The following is a 15,988-nucleotide window of genomic DNA, read 5'->3' as shown; positions in this document are numbered from 1 at the left end:
TTCATGATCTAATCACTTCCCAAAGGCCCAACCTAAATACTATCACCATCACTTTGGGGGTTAGGTTTCAACATATGAATTTTGGTTGGACACACATTTAGTCTGTAGCACACTGATTCTAGTTAGGAAGAAAAAGAAGTGGTAACATCAAATAAAGCTAATGATTGGAATGTTTAAGTCCATGTCAGGCTGAAAAGAACCGTGATTGTCTTTCAACAGGCTAATCTATAACAGTTTGTGTAAAGGGATAGAGTGTAGTTGTGTTTGGTGGGTTTCATCCTAATGAGTCCTACTAGCTTTTTTCTTATTTAGGAACTATTAGAACAAGATCAGTTTTGTATACTTCTAGAACATAGTAAAATGCTGAAATTATATAAAATTATAAATTATTCGTTTAGTCACAAGAGCTAGTACCTCATCATCTGAATTTTTGTAAGCAGCTCTTATAATGAAAAAAGTTTAAATTAATCCATAAAAAGGGATTTATTCTGAGATTCTGAGAATAATTTTCCAAGTATATCTGGAAAGGTAAATTGATTTTAAAAGATGTATAATTGATTAATTTAAAACATCATTTTGAAAAACCCAGTTATGACCTACTATGAGAGCTGCTTCTAAATGCCTTCTGGCAAATGTCAAACCAACTGGAGCAAATAATTTTTCATGTAACTGAAAAGTATATTTGTAGTAGAATATAGAGAAAAAAGAGAAAATACACTTTACCTGTTTAACTTCATGCTAACTTCTCCAACATCTGTGTGTTTTGTTTATTCTCTCGTAGGTATGAGAAGGTGCCAGTCATCTTGGTCGGGAACAAAGTAGATCTGGAAAGTGAGAGAGAAGTGTCCTCCAGTGAAGGCAGAGCCCTTGCAGAAGAGTGGGGCTGCCCCTTCATGGAGACATCTGCCAAGAGTAAAACAATGGTGGACGAACTCTTTGCAGAAATTGTGAGGCAGATGAACTATGCCGCGCAGCCCGACAAGGATGACCCGTGCTGTTCTGCATGTAACATCCAGTAGCATTCACACGTGGCTGTCCTGGTCAGGAGCTGCCCTGAATCGTAGGCGATACCAACCTCGTCTGCTCAACAGTGGAGCTTGCAGGATGTGTGGTGTGAATCTCCAGTGAAATAGCCGTCCTTGTTCAGAGTGGAGCAGTGATGGTCAGTTGATGTCTCTGAGTAACATATGGGTTCAGTAACTCCAGTCTCCACCGTGGTCCTCAGTCTTCTCTAGGCACCTGCAGCTTCAGGCATAGCCAAGTCGATCTACAGAGTGTTCTCCTTTGAAAGCTATCATTGCATTGTCACTGAGTTGACAGAAGCAACTATGGTATATGTTAAAAATAATCACGGGCAAGAAACCAGAAGAATTCCTGTGACCACTTACAATTAAAATATTTTGTCTTCTGTTAAAAAAAAAAATTAAGGAGAAATATTTTCCTACAAGAGTACTGAATTTCAGGAACTGAGATAGTGCTTCTAACCAATGTATCACGTCAAGTAAGATAACAACAGCTGACCTGCCAACAGCATTACAGGGAGAGATTCTTTGCTCAGCTGACATATTTGTTTTTCAAAATCGATGCTTAATTGTAGATGTTATCCTAATTTGTGACACGGAACTAACTCACACATCAGTCCTTGATAGAGCAAAAGTCACAACAGGTTGTGTAAAAATACAGCCTAGTGTTAGAATGTGTCATCACCTGCTTTGCCCAGAAAGTGGAGACTCTTACAAGGGTTTGAGCCGAATTAAAACCCCAAACCCACCCTCTGTTAACTAAGCAGGGATGGTCTTTATTACTTTACTGAACAAGAAGGAAGCAACTGTGACGGAAAGAGATTGTGTAGCCTTACTAACGAGAAGTGTTCTAGTAGATTAACTAGTACCATCATGTAAGGAAAACGAAGCCATGTTGCATCCACATGTTCCCGTTCGCAGAAACCTCACAAGACAGTACAGATATCTTGCATTTTTACGTTCGTTAAAGCAGCAAATTCCTTCTTGCCTTTAAGGGCTATGGTTGTGGTGTGATTCTCGGCTAACCTGCTTTCGAAATCAAGTTTTCTATAGCAGAGCTTTATCGCAGGCATTTAAAAAATTGAATAACCAAGAGAAATAATTTGGGCTTAAAAGTAGAACATAAATTATAGAGTGGAAGTTAAGAGACAAAAAAAAAAAAAACCCTTTAATTTTCCTGGAGAATTATATAAAGATTTTCTTATAACAATTCTGCCCCGATTACTGAAGTGGCAAATGAAGCTAGAGTGAATATTTTGTTTTGAAAAGGTGCTCAAGTTCTGACATTTTTGGTTTTCATAGCCGTAAAGTATTTACCATTTGCATGACTAAAGGCACACGAAAAACCTATTCATAAGTTTTACAATCAAGTGCAGAAGGGTTTTCAACTAACTTCAGAGTTACAAATGCTGAAGAGCGTATCTTGAGCTGATCCTCTGGAGATAAATTTGGCCTTCAGAACTGCAGTATCACTGAGCCTGTGATCTACATACCGCCCCACATGTTGTTGGTTTCACGCGCTTGTGCAAGTAAGCTCGGGTCTTATGTGTGTAACTGAGCGAAGAGTGTATGTTTGCGTGTGCATGTGTGTTCATTGTTCCTACGAATTTGGCACAAGTCAGAGATAATTGCCTATAATGAGAATCTGTACTGCAGAATATAGTGTATCAAAACCATTTTTTTCTTTCAAATTATTTGTTTTTATACATTATTGAAATCATTGGTAGCCCCCCAAGTGTTTAGTAACCTGACATTAAGGTTAGAGGAGAGAAAAAAGGTGGATAGTCCTTTTCATAGATGAGAAAACAGAGATCTGTGGGTAAAACCAGGCCGTGGTTGTCAGAAGTCTTTGAATTGTGAATATTTGCATTCTTCAGTATCGTTTTTTTTTTTTATGATCCCCAATTATGAAGCACCTTGTTTATAGGACAGAAAGTTCTGACCAGTTTTATTGAAATAAATTTCATCACGTAAAAGGTGATTTGACTCGATCACGTGGAGAAATCAAAGATTCAAGAAGTATGATTTTATCAACTGAATTAGAAATACTTGTTAGTGCACTGTTTGACTTTTGAATCCTGTAACTTCTAAGAATGATTCTGTTTTTTAGAATTCCATATTTGGTAGCAATTTATGGCAACAGATTACATATTAAAAACATCTATAAAGATTCTACAGTTTTACATTGTGGATTGCTATGCAGACAAGAAAAGTTAAATAATATGAAAGGTATGGCAAGATATAAGGTGGAAAAGGTTATCTAAAAATTTGGGTTTTAGTTAGACGTGTTTGTCAGACAATAAGCTGGTTTTTTACTGTAAAGATGTTAATAACTGATTTGGCTGCCTGATCAGTGTTTCCACGCAGCCCTGAATATTTAGTGACAAAGCATCAAAGATACGCAGAAATGTGGAAACTGCTTGTGTGCTCTTACTGTTGGTATTTCATCTGGTATGGATATAACTCAGCTTGAATGAATGTGTTTGTTGAGACGTTAATACAAAGCTTAAGAACAGGAAGATGAAATTTGTTGGCACATGAAATAATAGTGGCTAAAAGTTGGTGACCTTGGGTCACTATTTATTTTATGCCCTGATCAGACTAGCAACTAGATAAGTGAAAGTTTTTCTAACATGCCTTAAAAATGTTATGGTTTGATCCAAAGACCCACTTTTTCTTTAGCTACTATGATAAGGTTTTCTTTTTTTTCTGTTTCATCTCGTTTTACTTTTATACAAAGGCAGCATTTTTTAAGTTTTTTTCGTTCTATATTGCAACTTTTTTTTTTGGGTTCTTTTAAGCTGTGATAGTGATGGTAACTGATGCCTTTCATTTTGTTCAACTTATACAAAACAAGCCAGCATCTGATCAAAAGTATTACATAAAATCTTCCTTAAACTATTGAAAGGTGCTTTGATGATTTTCTCCTTTGGTTTGTAGAATTAGGACTGAAATTTTGACTCTGATCGCTACAGTTGCCATCACTTTTCTGTGGTAAAACTACTGATATTTGCTCTTCTGTATAAAGAAATGTTGCCTAAGGGTGTCTGCTGTTTGTTTTCAGAAGTTGCCCACTGGGGGTATTGTCTATATGTATGAATATGAAAGTGCTTATTTTGCTTGTTGCCATCGGTTTTTTGTTTGTTTTGTAGTTTTTTGTTCTTCTCAGTAGTCTTGTGTTAGCACTTGGGTAAGCTTTAATTGTCTCCTTAGCCAATCAAATGTTAAAGACTATGGGGGTCTTTTTTTTTTTTTTTTTTTTTAACGTGTCATTGTGCATCTCTTAAATCTTGATCAGGGTTTCAAGAATGACTGCAGTGGGTTTTGGAAACAGACTTATCCTTATTGATTTGGGATTTCCCAGAGATAAATATAGTTCACAGTTAATTGTTGAGCTCTAATACAACTGACCATTTAAAATTGAACAACAGTTTATTGTTTTGTAACAATGTCAGTTGTTAAACCTTGACATTTCAATTAAAACATGAATTGTAGTTATAACTCAATGCAAATTCAACAGTTGTATTTGGAGTTAAATTATTTTAACAAATAAATTTATTTAATGAAATTTCCTCTGGGTTTGGGTCTCTTTTGGTTCTAGTTGTTTTGTACCTGTTCATGGGTGAAACGTATTTAATGTATTTTTTCAAAAAAAACCTAAAAATTGCCCTAGAGTGAATTTAATACTCTTCTTACAGAAATAGTCAAGCTGAATTAAATTGAATTAAATTCATCATGTAAAAAGGGAGGTTAGTAGATCATTTTCACACCATTTAAAAATTAAAATGACATGAGAAAGATTTTTAAATCAGTAATTTCAAATATAAAGTTATCTTCATAAATGGTATTTTATATTTTTGATGATAGCTGGCTAATTTGAAATCTCAATGCTCTTGTTCACAGAATTGCTCTAGATAATTAACATTAATTAGCTGTTGCTTTGTAGCCCTGCTAGTATCACTAAAATGTATCCGTGTCCTTCTAGTCATGGCTTGGGGCTGTCTTTTTGTTTAGGTCTTGTGGATTTTAAGGTACCAGAAGCTGGAGGTTGCTGTTCAGTGGGGCTGTAGGGCCTGCTTGTTCTATATACAGCCCTTTTAATGTTGACAGATGCTGTTAATTATATACAGCCTTCAGCTGCTCTGATAAGGAGCCCATTCATCCCCTAAGCCAATTTAAACTGTGCCTTTTGGTCATGTTGCCTTCAAACTCTGTTGAAATTTCCTGGCAACATTCCACCAGTTTAGAAGCCTCATTGTTTTGAAATATAAGAATAATTTGAATGAATATAACAGAGGCACTGTAGACAGAATCTCAAATATTTAAAGGAAAACATGCCTATATTTTAGTAAAATAAATAAATATCTACTGGTTGGCTTCATAATCTCATTTGAAGCATCTGTAAAGTATTTAAGCCTATCAAATTCTAATTTCAGTTGGGAGAATTTCTTTGCGGCTGGAAAATAGTATTTTGAAATTCTCACAAGTTGTACCATTTATTGATTGTTAGAGGTTCATGAATAAAAATATAAAAAGCTGAAGGAATAAACTGCCACCAGTTGGGACCCCATCTGACCTCTGGGACCCGTGAAGCAGAGAAAATTGTCACAAACTCCCTAAAAAAGCTGCTAACCTCTTATTTGTTTTTTAATTCAAAATATCTATGTTTCCATGTAACTAGGAATGAAACATAGTGTCACTTCATTTGTTAAACAGATAATTTAAACTGGTTTTACATTTTTCCATATTAACTTTTTTCCCCTGCTTTTTGTTTTTGCTTTTCCCCTTTGAAGTATTAGGCTTTAAAAGATCTGCTGCTCTTCCAGGTAAGGTGGTTTGTTATTTCTTTCAATATTTTCTTAAAACAGTAGTCTTCATATTACCTTCTAAAGATTCTTCCAAGATTAATGGAGAAAAAGGTAGCAGACTGTCTGCTGGAAAGATTAAATATGAAGACCTATTTATAGACACAAGTTAGGAAAAAAGAAACTGAAGGAATGATACTTGGTTGGATTTATGGGAATTTTTATAAGACTCTCCCATTTCAAAAACTTAAAAATATGAAAGATTTCATTTTATCATATGACTACAATTTTACATTGACAGTATTTGGGGTATGCTTTACACTTTTACCTTAAAAAAGATCAAATATTAGTGAAAAACACAAAATATAAAGGGAAAAGCCACCCAATTCCCAAATTCCCTAAACAACCATGTTAACATTTGATGTAAACCATTCTAAACATATTTCTCTGCATATACAGGTACACATACACACGTAGTGAGAAAGATAAATAATTCTATGTTGCTTATAAGAAAACTGGCTCTAAGTACTAAAAATGAATCACCCATGGTCACTCAACTAATAAAAGTGGCAGAGTTGAGATGCAGACTCTTCTAACTTTAAATCACCTTTTCCCCACTGTTATGTCTTTTTATATATGGTATCCACTCGTTCCAGGCTCATTCACCTGTTACTCCTTGAGGATTACTCACATCTGGCATGGTGCAGCCACACAGATAGGCACATACACATAATCCCTGATAAAAAAGACAATTGTCTTGCTTCCTTCAAGCTGCTATGACAAAATACCATCGACTGGGTGGTTCATACAACAAACAACTATTTCTCACACTTCTGGAGACCTCAGAGTCCAAGACCAAGGCTCTGGCAGATTTGGTGTCTGGAGCAGGCCCTCTTTCGGGTTGCAGACGGCTGACTTCTCCCTGTGTACTCACGTGGCAGAAGGGAGAAGGCAGCCCTCTGAGGTCTCGTTCATCAGGGCACTAACCCTGTTCATGAGCAGCCCACCCTTATGACCTAATCACCTCCCAAAGGCCTCCCCACCTAATTCCATCACGTTGAGGATTAGGTTTCAACATAATGAACTTTGAGAGGACATGAACATTCAGCCTCTAGCAATAGTCCTCTCCTTGCCTTTCCATTTACCTCAAGGCAGATAAGAATTAGCCTACTGGCAAGAATTAAGTAATCTGTACCTTTCCTACTCTTACATGCCCATGCTCAGTAAGCCAAGAGGAGTCAAAGTCCTGGGCACACAGCCCATACTGACCGCAGTTGGCGCCATTCTTTGTTTCTAAAGCCAGTGCAACAGACCTTAGCTGTTTCATCCTGGGCATTTGAGGAGTCTTTGTGGTGGGTGGGGATGGATGGCAGTACAGCAGCGCTCTGGGACTCTGCTATTAGAGCAAGTGTCTACTTCCCAAGGAAGCGTTCAGGCTAACTACAGGGTCTGCAAGAGCCATGCCCCTGGAGGGTGGGAAGTGGGGGCACTGAGCTAATTGAGGGCCATTGCAAAACAAAGGGGGGCAGAGGGATGTACAGATCAGACATTACACAGAAGAGTCAATGCTAGGTCTATGGCTACAGTTAAATATTAGACATTTTTAGGTTTTAGTGACATTTATGATTAAAAACGTCAGGATTAGAAAGTTATTTTCTAAGACGCTTCAACAAAATGAGTAATTCACATATACTTAGAGCGATTGAAAGAAATCATTGTTCAGTGGGAAACTACTAACACCAAGAAACGCTGTACTATTAGTGAAAAGGCAATAGCGTTTCTGTGAAGATAGTCACAAAATCTGAGTTAGGAAATAAAAAAGTGTGAAAGCAACCAGAGGCTTCATTTATTTAGTCCTTCGTCACGTCTGTGTGGTGAGAAACTGAGAAAGTCATAGCCTAGACTCTGAGTCCAGGTTCCAGGGGGAGATCTGCCAACGAGATGTTATGGCACAATGGGCATCACTTATTTCTTCAGGTACTTCTTACCCAAGAGTTCTGAGGCAGTCTTATACCATGAGATATTTTGTAGGAAATGATTCTAGAATCAAGTAAGTTTGGAAAACTCTGCATAATAGATCTCAGTTCTTGGAAAAGGCTCAGAAAAATTCTGCTGGTGTTTCTAAATCTAACCTGACTGCAGGATACTTTCTTCATATAATATATGGAGCAAAATTTGGAAAACGCTATTAGATATTTGCCTTACAAAGCCTGCTGTGGGGACTCCGTGCAGGTGAGGGGCCTGGATCAGTTGTGAAGCTGGCAAGTCTAGTCTTGAGAGACAGAGGAGGCACTGTGGTCTCTGTGTATTTTGCTTAGACCCATAGTTAACCTTGGCTCTCAAAGCTTACCTTTTTGAGAGAGTTAAGAAGAAGGCAGAAAAATAAAACCAAAGAAAAAAGTCTAGTGACAGTTTTCTCCTTAAAGCCTCTGCTGGCCAGTGTATATGTCTATTCCTAGGCTGACTCACAGCAGCCTGGACCCTGCTCCCCACATCACAGTACCCACCCCATTGCACTGTGATGCACAGTCTCCTTGACTTGGGTCCCTATCAGAAAATGATGAGTTGGGGTACCATTAAGAAAGCATTGGCCCAAACATCCAGGAATCCCTGAATCCATCATCCCTGTGGGAGGTATAAGCTCGTGTGTACCCACCCTCACACGGTCTCTCTCTCTCTCTCTCTCTCACACACACACACACACACACACACACACACACACACACACACACCCTAAAATACCAGAGTGAGAGAATGGCAATCACCTCCTGGAGCTTTCATTTTAAAGCTGCAGTGCAACACACTAGTGTACCAACTGGACCCCCCCAGACTCAGGCTGCCAGAGGAGCCTAGAATGGGAAGCAATCCAAAGACCTCTGTCTACTTCTGTCTCGGAGCCTGAATCCAGATCCTGACTCTCGCCTCTGCAACACAAAGGCCAGAGCACCTCAGCTGGTGTGAAGAACCAAAAGAGAAGCAGCAAGTTTGATCTGGAGTCTGGCAAGGTGCTCCCCTAGGCCATCTCCCCAGTCCTGATAGCAGAATGGGAGAAGGCTCACAGGCAGAGGACCCTCCTGGGGGAGCTGCCTCCAGTCTCATCTCATTTCACAAGGGAGAAGAAAGAAGGGCAGGGAGACCCTGGCCTTTCCCCTGCAGGGGGCCATCTGGGAAGCCGGCTGTCGTGGACAAAGTGAGCTTCATCCGCCCATCCTCCAGCAGCGGGCCTCGTCCTGGGAGCGGAATGGAGACGGAAGTGAGGACAAATACAGGTGGGAGGACAGCCCCTCCTCCACCAGAGTCCACAGGACCTTTCTTTCTTTTTTTTTTTTTAATTAATTTATTTATTTGGTGGCACTGGGTCTTAGTTGCGGCAGGTGGGCTCCTTAGTTGTGGCTCATGCGCCCCTTTGTTGTGGCTCGCTGGCTCCTTAGTTGTGGCACATGTGCTCCTTAGTTGCAGCCAGCATTCTCCTTTGTTGGAGCTTGCTGCCTCCTTAGTTGCGGTATGTGTGCTCCTTAGTTGCAGCCAGCAGGCTCCCTAGTTGCGGCTCATGGGCTCCTTAGTTGCGGCACACGAACTCTTAGTTGTGTCATGCATGTGGGATCTTCCTGGACCAGGGCTCGAACCTGTGTCCCCTGCATTGGCAGGCGGACTGTTAACCACTGCACCACCAGGGAAGTCCTTTAAGTTACCTATTTAACTTCTCTTGGTCAAGGCTAATGAAGACATATTAATGAAATTAATTTAAAATAGCCAATATCTGATTCCTTTTTTCTTCTTTGTAAAATTGGTTCAATAACAAAGCAGTTTAAATGCCCAGTGATGGTTGATTTTTTCTCAAATACTGGATTTACCTGGCTGCAGGTTAACTGGTTTGGTTTGCAGACTATCCTAACAGCCCATGAAAAGAGATTATTTTCCTCCCTAGAGAGATTTTCTCCCAGAGAGCCTCAGTGATTGAGAGACAGCTGATAAGATCTGGTGGTAGATATCTCAGTGGGAGGAGCTGTCTTGATTAAATCAGGAGCATGAAACCTGGAGCATTCCTCTCCTCCCCCATCAGATCACCAAGCCCCAAAGCTTGCTTCTTCCTGCTGCAGAAGAGTCAATGCACTAATCAGGACGACCTTATTACTAAACCCACTGCAGCCAACCTTCCCTAGAAAGTGACAATATCACAGGTGACTGTAACACCTTAACCAGATTTAGTCTACAAACCAGTTAACCTACATTGGATTAATAAGGAATTTATTACAGTTTGAGGTGGCTTTTTTTTTTTTAACTGACCTATAACACACATACAGTAAAATGCCCAAAACTAAGTGTTTTATACCTCAGGGAACTTTTACATATGTAGCCGCCAACCACATCAAGATATAGACCTTTTCTGTCGCTCCAGAGGCTGCTTCATACTCCTTCTCAATACCCACACCCCACAAGGAACCCCACAAGGAACCACCGTTCTCACATCGGTCGCCATGGGTTAGTTTTGTCAGTTCCTGAGCTTCATATAAATTAAATCATACGGTGTGCGCTCTTTTGTGTCTCAACATTATGCCTGTGAGAGTCAGCCATGCTGTTACGTATAACAGTAGCTTGTTCTTTCTTATCACTATACAGCATTCCTGTGTATGAACATACTTCAATTATTTATACAATCTACAGTTGATGGACATTTGCATGGTTCCCACTTCGAATCTATTATGAAAAAAAGCTGCTATGGACATTCCCGTCGATGGCTTTTTGTGGTGGACAGACACAAGGCTCATTTCTCCCAGGTAAATATCTAGAAGTAGGATTGCGAGGTCACAGCAGACAGTTTTCTCAAGTGGTTGTACCAGTTCACACCAGGACAAGCAAGTTGCACAGGTCGCGGAACGGGCTACTTGGTCAGCAGACTCTGCAACAGAGCTTAGTGTGCAGGATGTTTATTACAGGGTGCCCTTGGGATCAACTCCTGTGGAAGGAGCGGTGGGAAGTAAGATTGGACAAAGGGAGAGTGAAATCGAGCTGCAGTGCAGGGCCAGTAACAACCTGGGGTCGGGGGTGTTAGAAATGGCCCCTCAGAATTATCCTGAGTTGGGCAAGTGGGCTAGCCCTTTGTGCCCTCCATCAGTCACAGTGACTTTGAATGAGAGGCAGTTGAGGCAATCGCAGGATTGGAGATGGAGGCTGTCAGCACTCTTAAGCATCCGGGGCAGGAATCATCTCATTGAAAGGAGATCTAGGCAGCGCCTCACAGCGTCTACCTACTCCACACACCCACATGCATACCTAGTGCTGTCAGTGTTTTTCATTTTAGTCATTCTGGTGGGTGTGTAGTGGTATGCCATTGTGGATTTTACTTTGCATTTCTCTAAGGTCAATAACATTCATATGCTTATTGGCCATTGGTTATCCTCTTCTGTGATGTACCTGTTCATGTCTTTTGCCCATTGTTTAAATGGGTTGTTTGTCTTTCTCTTGTATATAAATATTAGTGCTTTATATTTTCTGGATGTATATTTGTAAATATACTATCCCAGTACAAAGTTGGCCTTTTCACTCTTTGGAGTCTTTCGATAAACAGAAGGCTTTAATTTTAATGAAGTCAATGTACCAATTTTCTCTTTTATGATTAATTTCTTTTGTATTCTTTTAAAGGAATCTTTCCTTACTTCAGGGTTGTTCTTGACCACCAGGCCCTCAATGGTATGCTGATTTGACCTTAACATAGAATAGTTACTTTAAGCATACAGGAATGGTTGAGCCAAGCGAAATACAGCTACTGTTATTAGTTAGTCTTTGTTTCACATTATTACTGAAACATTTAATTGACAAGTGAGGCTCTTGGCCAGTGTTTCCCTAAATGTACGTCACCAAGCACTAGGTCTGTGTTGAAAAAATAAAAACGGATTCCGTGATCAAATAAGTTTGAGAAACTCCTGGTTAAAGTTAAGCAGGTTCTTTACTGCAGAACTCCTGTGGTTTTCAATATCCTAATATCCATTAGATAACTTCAAGAGACATGGAGACCATTGTAAAGCAATTATACCCCAATAAAGATGTTAAAAAAAAAAAAAGAGAGAGACATGGCGGATACTTTCTATCCCCAAATTATTCGACCACAGAATGCTTTATCCCCAGAGCATTTCACAGGAATGGTGTTCCATAGGTGACTGGTTTAGTAAATATCTCTCAGGACAAAAGGTATGATGTCCAACAAAAAAGAAGTCAAAAAAATCTGAATCCAGGAGTCCATAGTGATATTTTTAAAAAATACCTCTAAAAATCAGGGGGGAAGGGACTAGGCATTTTTAATAGAAGGATACTAGTTAATGAATGTAGAAAGACATAGAATCGGGAAATCATCATTTTGCAATCCCCCGTGTAAAAGTAGATTCAGGCAAAGATCGTCAATAAATGCTAAGACCATTGGGTAAAAAGGTTATGGGGAAATGAAACATTTTCATGGTCTCAATACAGCATTCCACAAATTACTTCTTTTTTTTTTTTTTTTTTTTTGCAGTACGCGGGTCCCTCACTGCCGCGGCCTCTCCCGCCGCAGAGCACAGGCTCCGGACGCGCAGGCTCAGCTGCCACAGCTCACGGACATGTGGGATCTTCCCGGACCGGGGCGCGAACCCGCGTCCCCTGCACCGGCAGGCGGACCCCCAACCACTGCGCCACCAGGGAGGCCCCCACAAATTACTTCTTAATTGCTAAGTGACAGCTGTAGCTTTTCAGTGGAAAGATCTGGCTGACACCAACTGAACCAGGTGATCAAACTTAGTAGCACCCACAATGAGACTCAAGTCCATAATGGGTCTCTGCTGTGACACATGAGAAGCACCCCATGTGCTTCACCTGTGCGGTATCCTTGCCAAAAACATCTCCCCTGCCTCTAATCATGGGGAAGAAATCAGACAAATCCACATCACAGGCATTCCACAAAAATAACTTTGGATGCTGCAAAAAGGTTTGTCTCAAAAGACAGAAATGGGGAGAGGGGGGTTTTCTAGATTTAAGGAAACCAAAGAGACATTTTTAAGAGTGGAAACATTTTTTCCACTCTTTGCATGTAGGAAAGCCTCCTCGTCTTTCCCATGTGCAATGTGGTTCCACAGACAATATTGTATCGCATATGGAACGCCTCCAAAGAAGGAAAATGAGGTCCCACCCCTAAGGGAGTCCATCAAAATCGATGTTTGGGGCTCTGTAGAAAAAGCCAGTCTTTCCCCTGATCTGGAAATTCAGGAACCTCCTTCCACTGGGGACTGCACTCCACTCCTTTCCTGCTGAGAATCAGTGAATTAGCTAAGGCTTTTCCATTAACATAAGTGATACTCTTAATACTTGTTGCCCAAAGAGCTGGACTTCTGGGGATTTGGGGGTTTTTTTCCCCCACCTTTATGGCTGAACAGTACAAACTAAAGAAAACCCAGGGTACTATTGCCCTGTGGCCAAACGAGAGCATGTAAGTAATCTTGGAGTTTACCTGTGAAACCTGAGTGGAGGATTTAGGATAGACGTCAGTTGTCCCCTTTACACCAGCTCAGAGCTTCATCACATGCTTCCTTCCTTCCTTCATTCTTCCCTTTGGCCTCATTTGTCACCATACCTTCCATGCCCTGTGTGGCTGGATTTTCTCCACATCCTAAGCACAGTTGCTATTTAAAGCATTCACATTATTTCCTTTGGAGAATGATTTTGGTCTGGTGGTGGCTCTTGTTGTTTTTTTCTAGCAATAAATTATCTCACTTCAGCAATTTCCGGTGTTTTCATTCCCCAATCAGGGAGCTGTGCTTTGTAACTAAAACAAAACAAAGATACAAGAAGCTCTTCTCATTCACTCATACCTCTCGTATTCATTGTATAATTTTTTTTAATTACAAACTTTTTTTCCCCCTCAATCATACATAACTGATTTCTCAGCGTTTACTTGAAAGCAGGACAATAGTGATTGTGACCTCTAGGACCTCCCAGAGCCACCTATGGCCATGGCTTGGGGCCAGGTGGGAAGGACAGGAAAGAAGCCCCAGGGCCAGGGGCAGGATTGGCTGGGATACTGGAACCAGCTGGGGAGCAAGGACAGATGCTTCTTGGGACTCAAGGGAGAGTCTTTTCAAGGGTAAGTCCTGGCGGGAGTCCGAGAGGGAGAAATATGATAGTAAGAAGTGGAAAACCCTAAAATAATGGCTGGCCCTCTCATTCTTACTTGAAGGAATTCCAAAGAGGAGCAAAGGAACACATCTTTTCTTTTTGTTTTATTCTATCTGCAGAGTTCCTGCAGGATGACTGCGTCTTCTTTTTTTCTTCCTACAAAGCTTTGTCAACCTCAGTCCTGAACAAATATCGTCTGAAATATTAGCACATCAGTAGCTTAGAAAAATATAATTAAAGGTAACATGTACTAGAACTGAATGATACAGATACCCTAGTCATTCACTTTTAATTACATTTGGATGGATCTTTTGTTGCCATGGAAACTCTCTATGCTTAGGAAATTTGAGAGGCAGGGATCTCCTCCAAATTTCACAGTTCTGTATCTTAAAGAAATTTCTCGTTCTATTTATGAGTTTAGAAGATATTCTGCAACTTTCCATTAGGATAAAAGGCAAACTTATCTGTTGTCAGTTGCTCAGAGCAGTTAACTTAAAAGACATTGTTTGCTTTTCATTGTTACAAATTTCATTGCTGCAAACATTGCTATAAATTCTATATGGAACTATTTTCTTTATTGTCTGTAGGTTGGTTGATTCATTAAACTTGTATGTCCAAAATGGCAGCCACTAGCCACATTCACATGTAGCTATTTAAATTTATGTTAGATACAATTAAATAGTCAATAAAATGGAAATATAATTCTTCAGTGGTATTGCTAGTATTTCAAGTCCCACTAGCCACATTTTAAGTGCTCGTAGCCTTAGGTAGTTAGTGGCTGTGTATTAGCATAGATATAGACCATTTCAATCATCACAGACATTTCTATTCAACAGCACTACATTAGAATAAAAATTGCTTGCATCAGATCTATTCAATTTTCTTTGCTCAGAAACAACAAGAGACTTAAAACATATGCAAAGCTAGTTTATGGGTGTGCAAACTGTGTCGTCATAAACGGCCTTGCACTTAAGGAGGACCCCATGTATGGCTTAATGCTCTGTTCTCACAATCTTGAAATTAATAATTTTAATAACTTTGACCGAGGGACTTCACATTTAGGCACTGGACTCCTCTCAAATTATATAGCCAGTCCTGCACATAAGAGATGGCGCTTGGAGGTTGAGTTCTTGGTTTCCCTTCCCTTGTAACAGGTTTTTTTCAACCTCCTCTCCTATAATCTTTAGAGACTGAGGAAAAACATTTGGCACATGGGATAAAATTTAGGTGCCTGGAATCCTTTAGGCCATCTCATCAGAGACCCTCATCAGGGATTCAGTTTAAAGAATGTCTGTTCCCAGGAATTCCAGAAGCCTACAGTTGTGTCCTGGCACCTTCACTATTAAGGGAAAATTGAGTTCTCTTTTGAACAGGTGTTTTCTAACAAGGATTCTCAGTTGCCCACAGTGGAATTCCTTTCCATTCAACAGCCTTGCCAGGGCTCATGTTTAAGCTTTAGCCTGATTGGTTTTATTCACCATTCGTTCATTCCTTTATTCTCACTGTCATTCATTCAGCAAACACGAAGCATCTTTTATATACAGGACACCGTTACGGCTCTGAATAAAAAAATTATATGGCACAAACCTACTGTTACCATCTGGTAAATTACGTGCTGCAATTAACCCAACATTAAGGATAGATTCAGGAGGACAGTAAAATCAAAAGCAGCCTGAGTATCATCAAGGGTTTATTAGCTACTGTCCATGTTTCCATGGTCACATTACAACAAGAACAATAAAAAGAGAGCAATGTAGCAACAATTCTGACTGATTCGTGTATTGTGTTATGAAGGGGAAAGTTTTCTTCCAAACCAAATTTTGGTTAATTTTTTTTTTTTAAATAGGTACAGTGTACCTGCCAAAAAAAGAAAAAAATAGCACAGATAAAAGCAGTGTTAGTAATAGCAATACAGTAAATACTAAAGTCATTTTCACTTACTTTGGGAATTCATTGCATGAGGTGCTTTTCTGAAAATTCTGATTGCTTATTATGTTTGAATTAAGCTAACATTCACAT

The 15,988-nt window shown here is 39.8% G+C and overlaps 1 protein-coding gene and 1 long non-coding RNA gene across 2 annotated transcripts in view; both read left to right on the top strand.

Annotated features, from left to right (window-relative positions):
• Positions 1 to 4,590, top strand: part of RAP2A (RAP2A, member of RAS oncogene family) — a 41,033-nt gene extending 36,443 nt beyond the window's left edge. Inside the window, exon 2 of the mRNA XM_027115967.1 lies at positions 782 to 4,590. Within this exon, the coding sequence (XP_026971768.1) occupies positions 782 to 1,019 (238 nt within the window). The 3' untranslated portion in view covers positions 1,020 to 4,590. The remainder of the gene's footprint in view (positions 1 to 781) is intronic.
• Positions 4,591 to 5,791: 1,201 nt separating this feature from the next.
• On the top strand, positions 5,792 to 12,383 carry LOC113625488 (uncharacterized). The gene is made up of 3 exons (XR_003434696.1): positions 5,792 to 5,848; positions 10,448 to 10,605; positions 12,336 to 12,383. It is a non-coding gene; the product is annotated as an uncharacterized LOC113625488 (long non-coding RNA).
• Positions 12,384 to 15,988: the final 3,605 nt, after the last annotated feature.

The sequence above is a fragment of the Aethalodelphis obliquidens genome, unplaced genomic scaffold (genome assembly GCF_003676395.1).
Source record: "Aethalodelphis obliquidens isolate GAN/ISIS:26980383/991018 unplaced genomic scaffold, ASM367639v1 scaffold15, whole genome shotgun sequence".
Lineage (NCBI taxonomy): Eukaryota > Metazoa > Chordata > Mammalia > Artiodactyla > Delphinidae > Aethalodelphis > Aethalodelphis obliquidens.
This window is presented reverse-complemented; position numbering and strand designations above follow the sequence as displayed.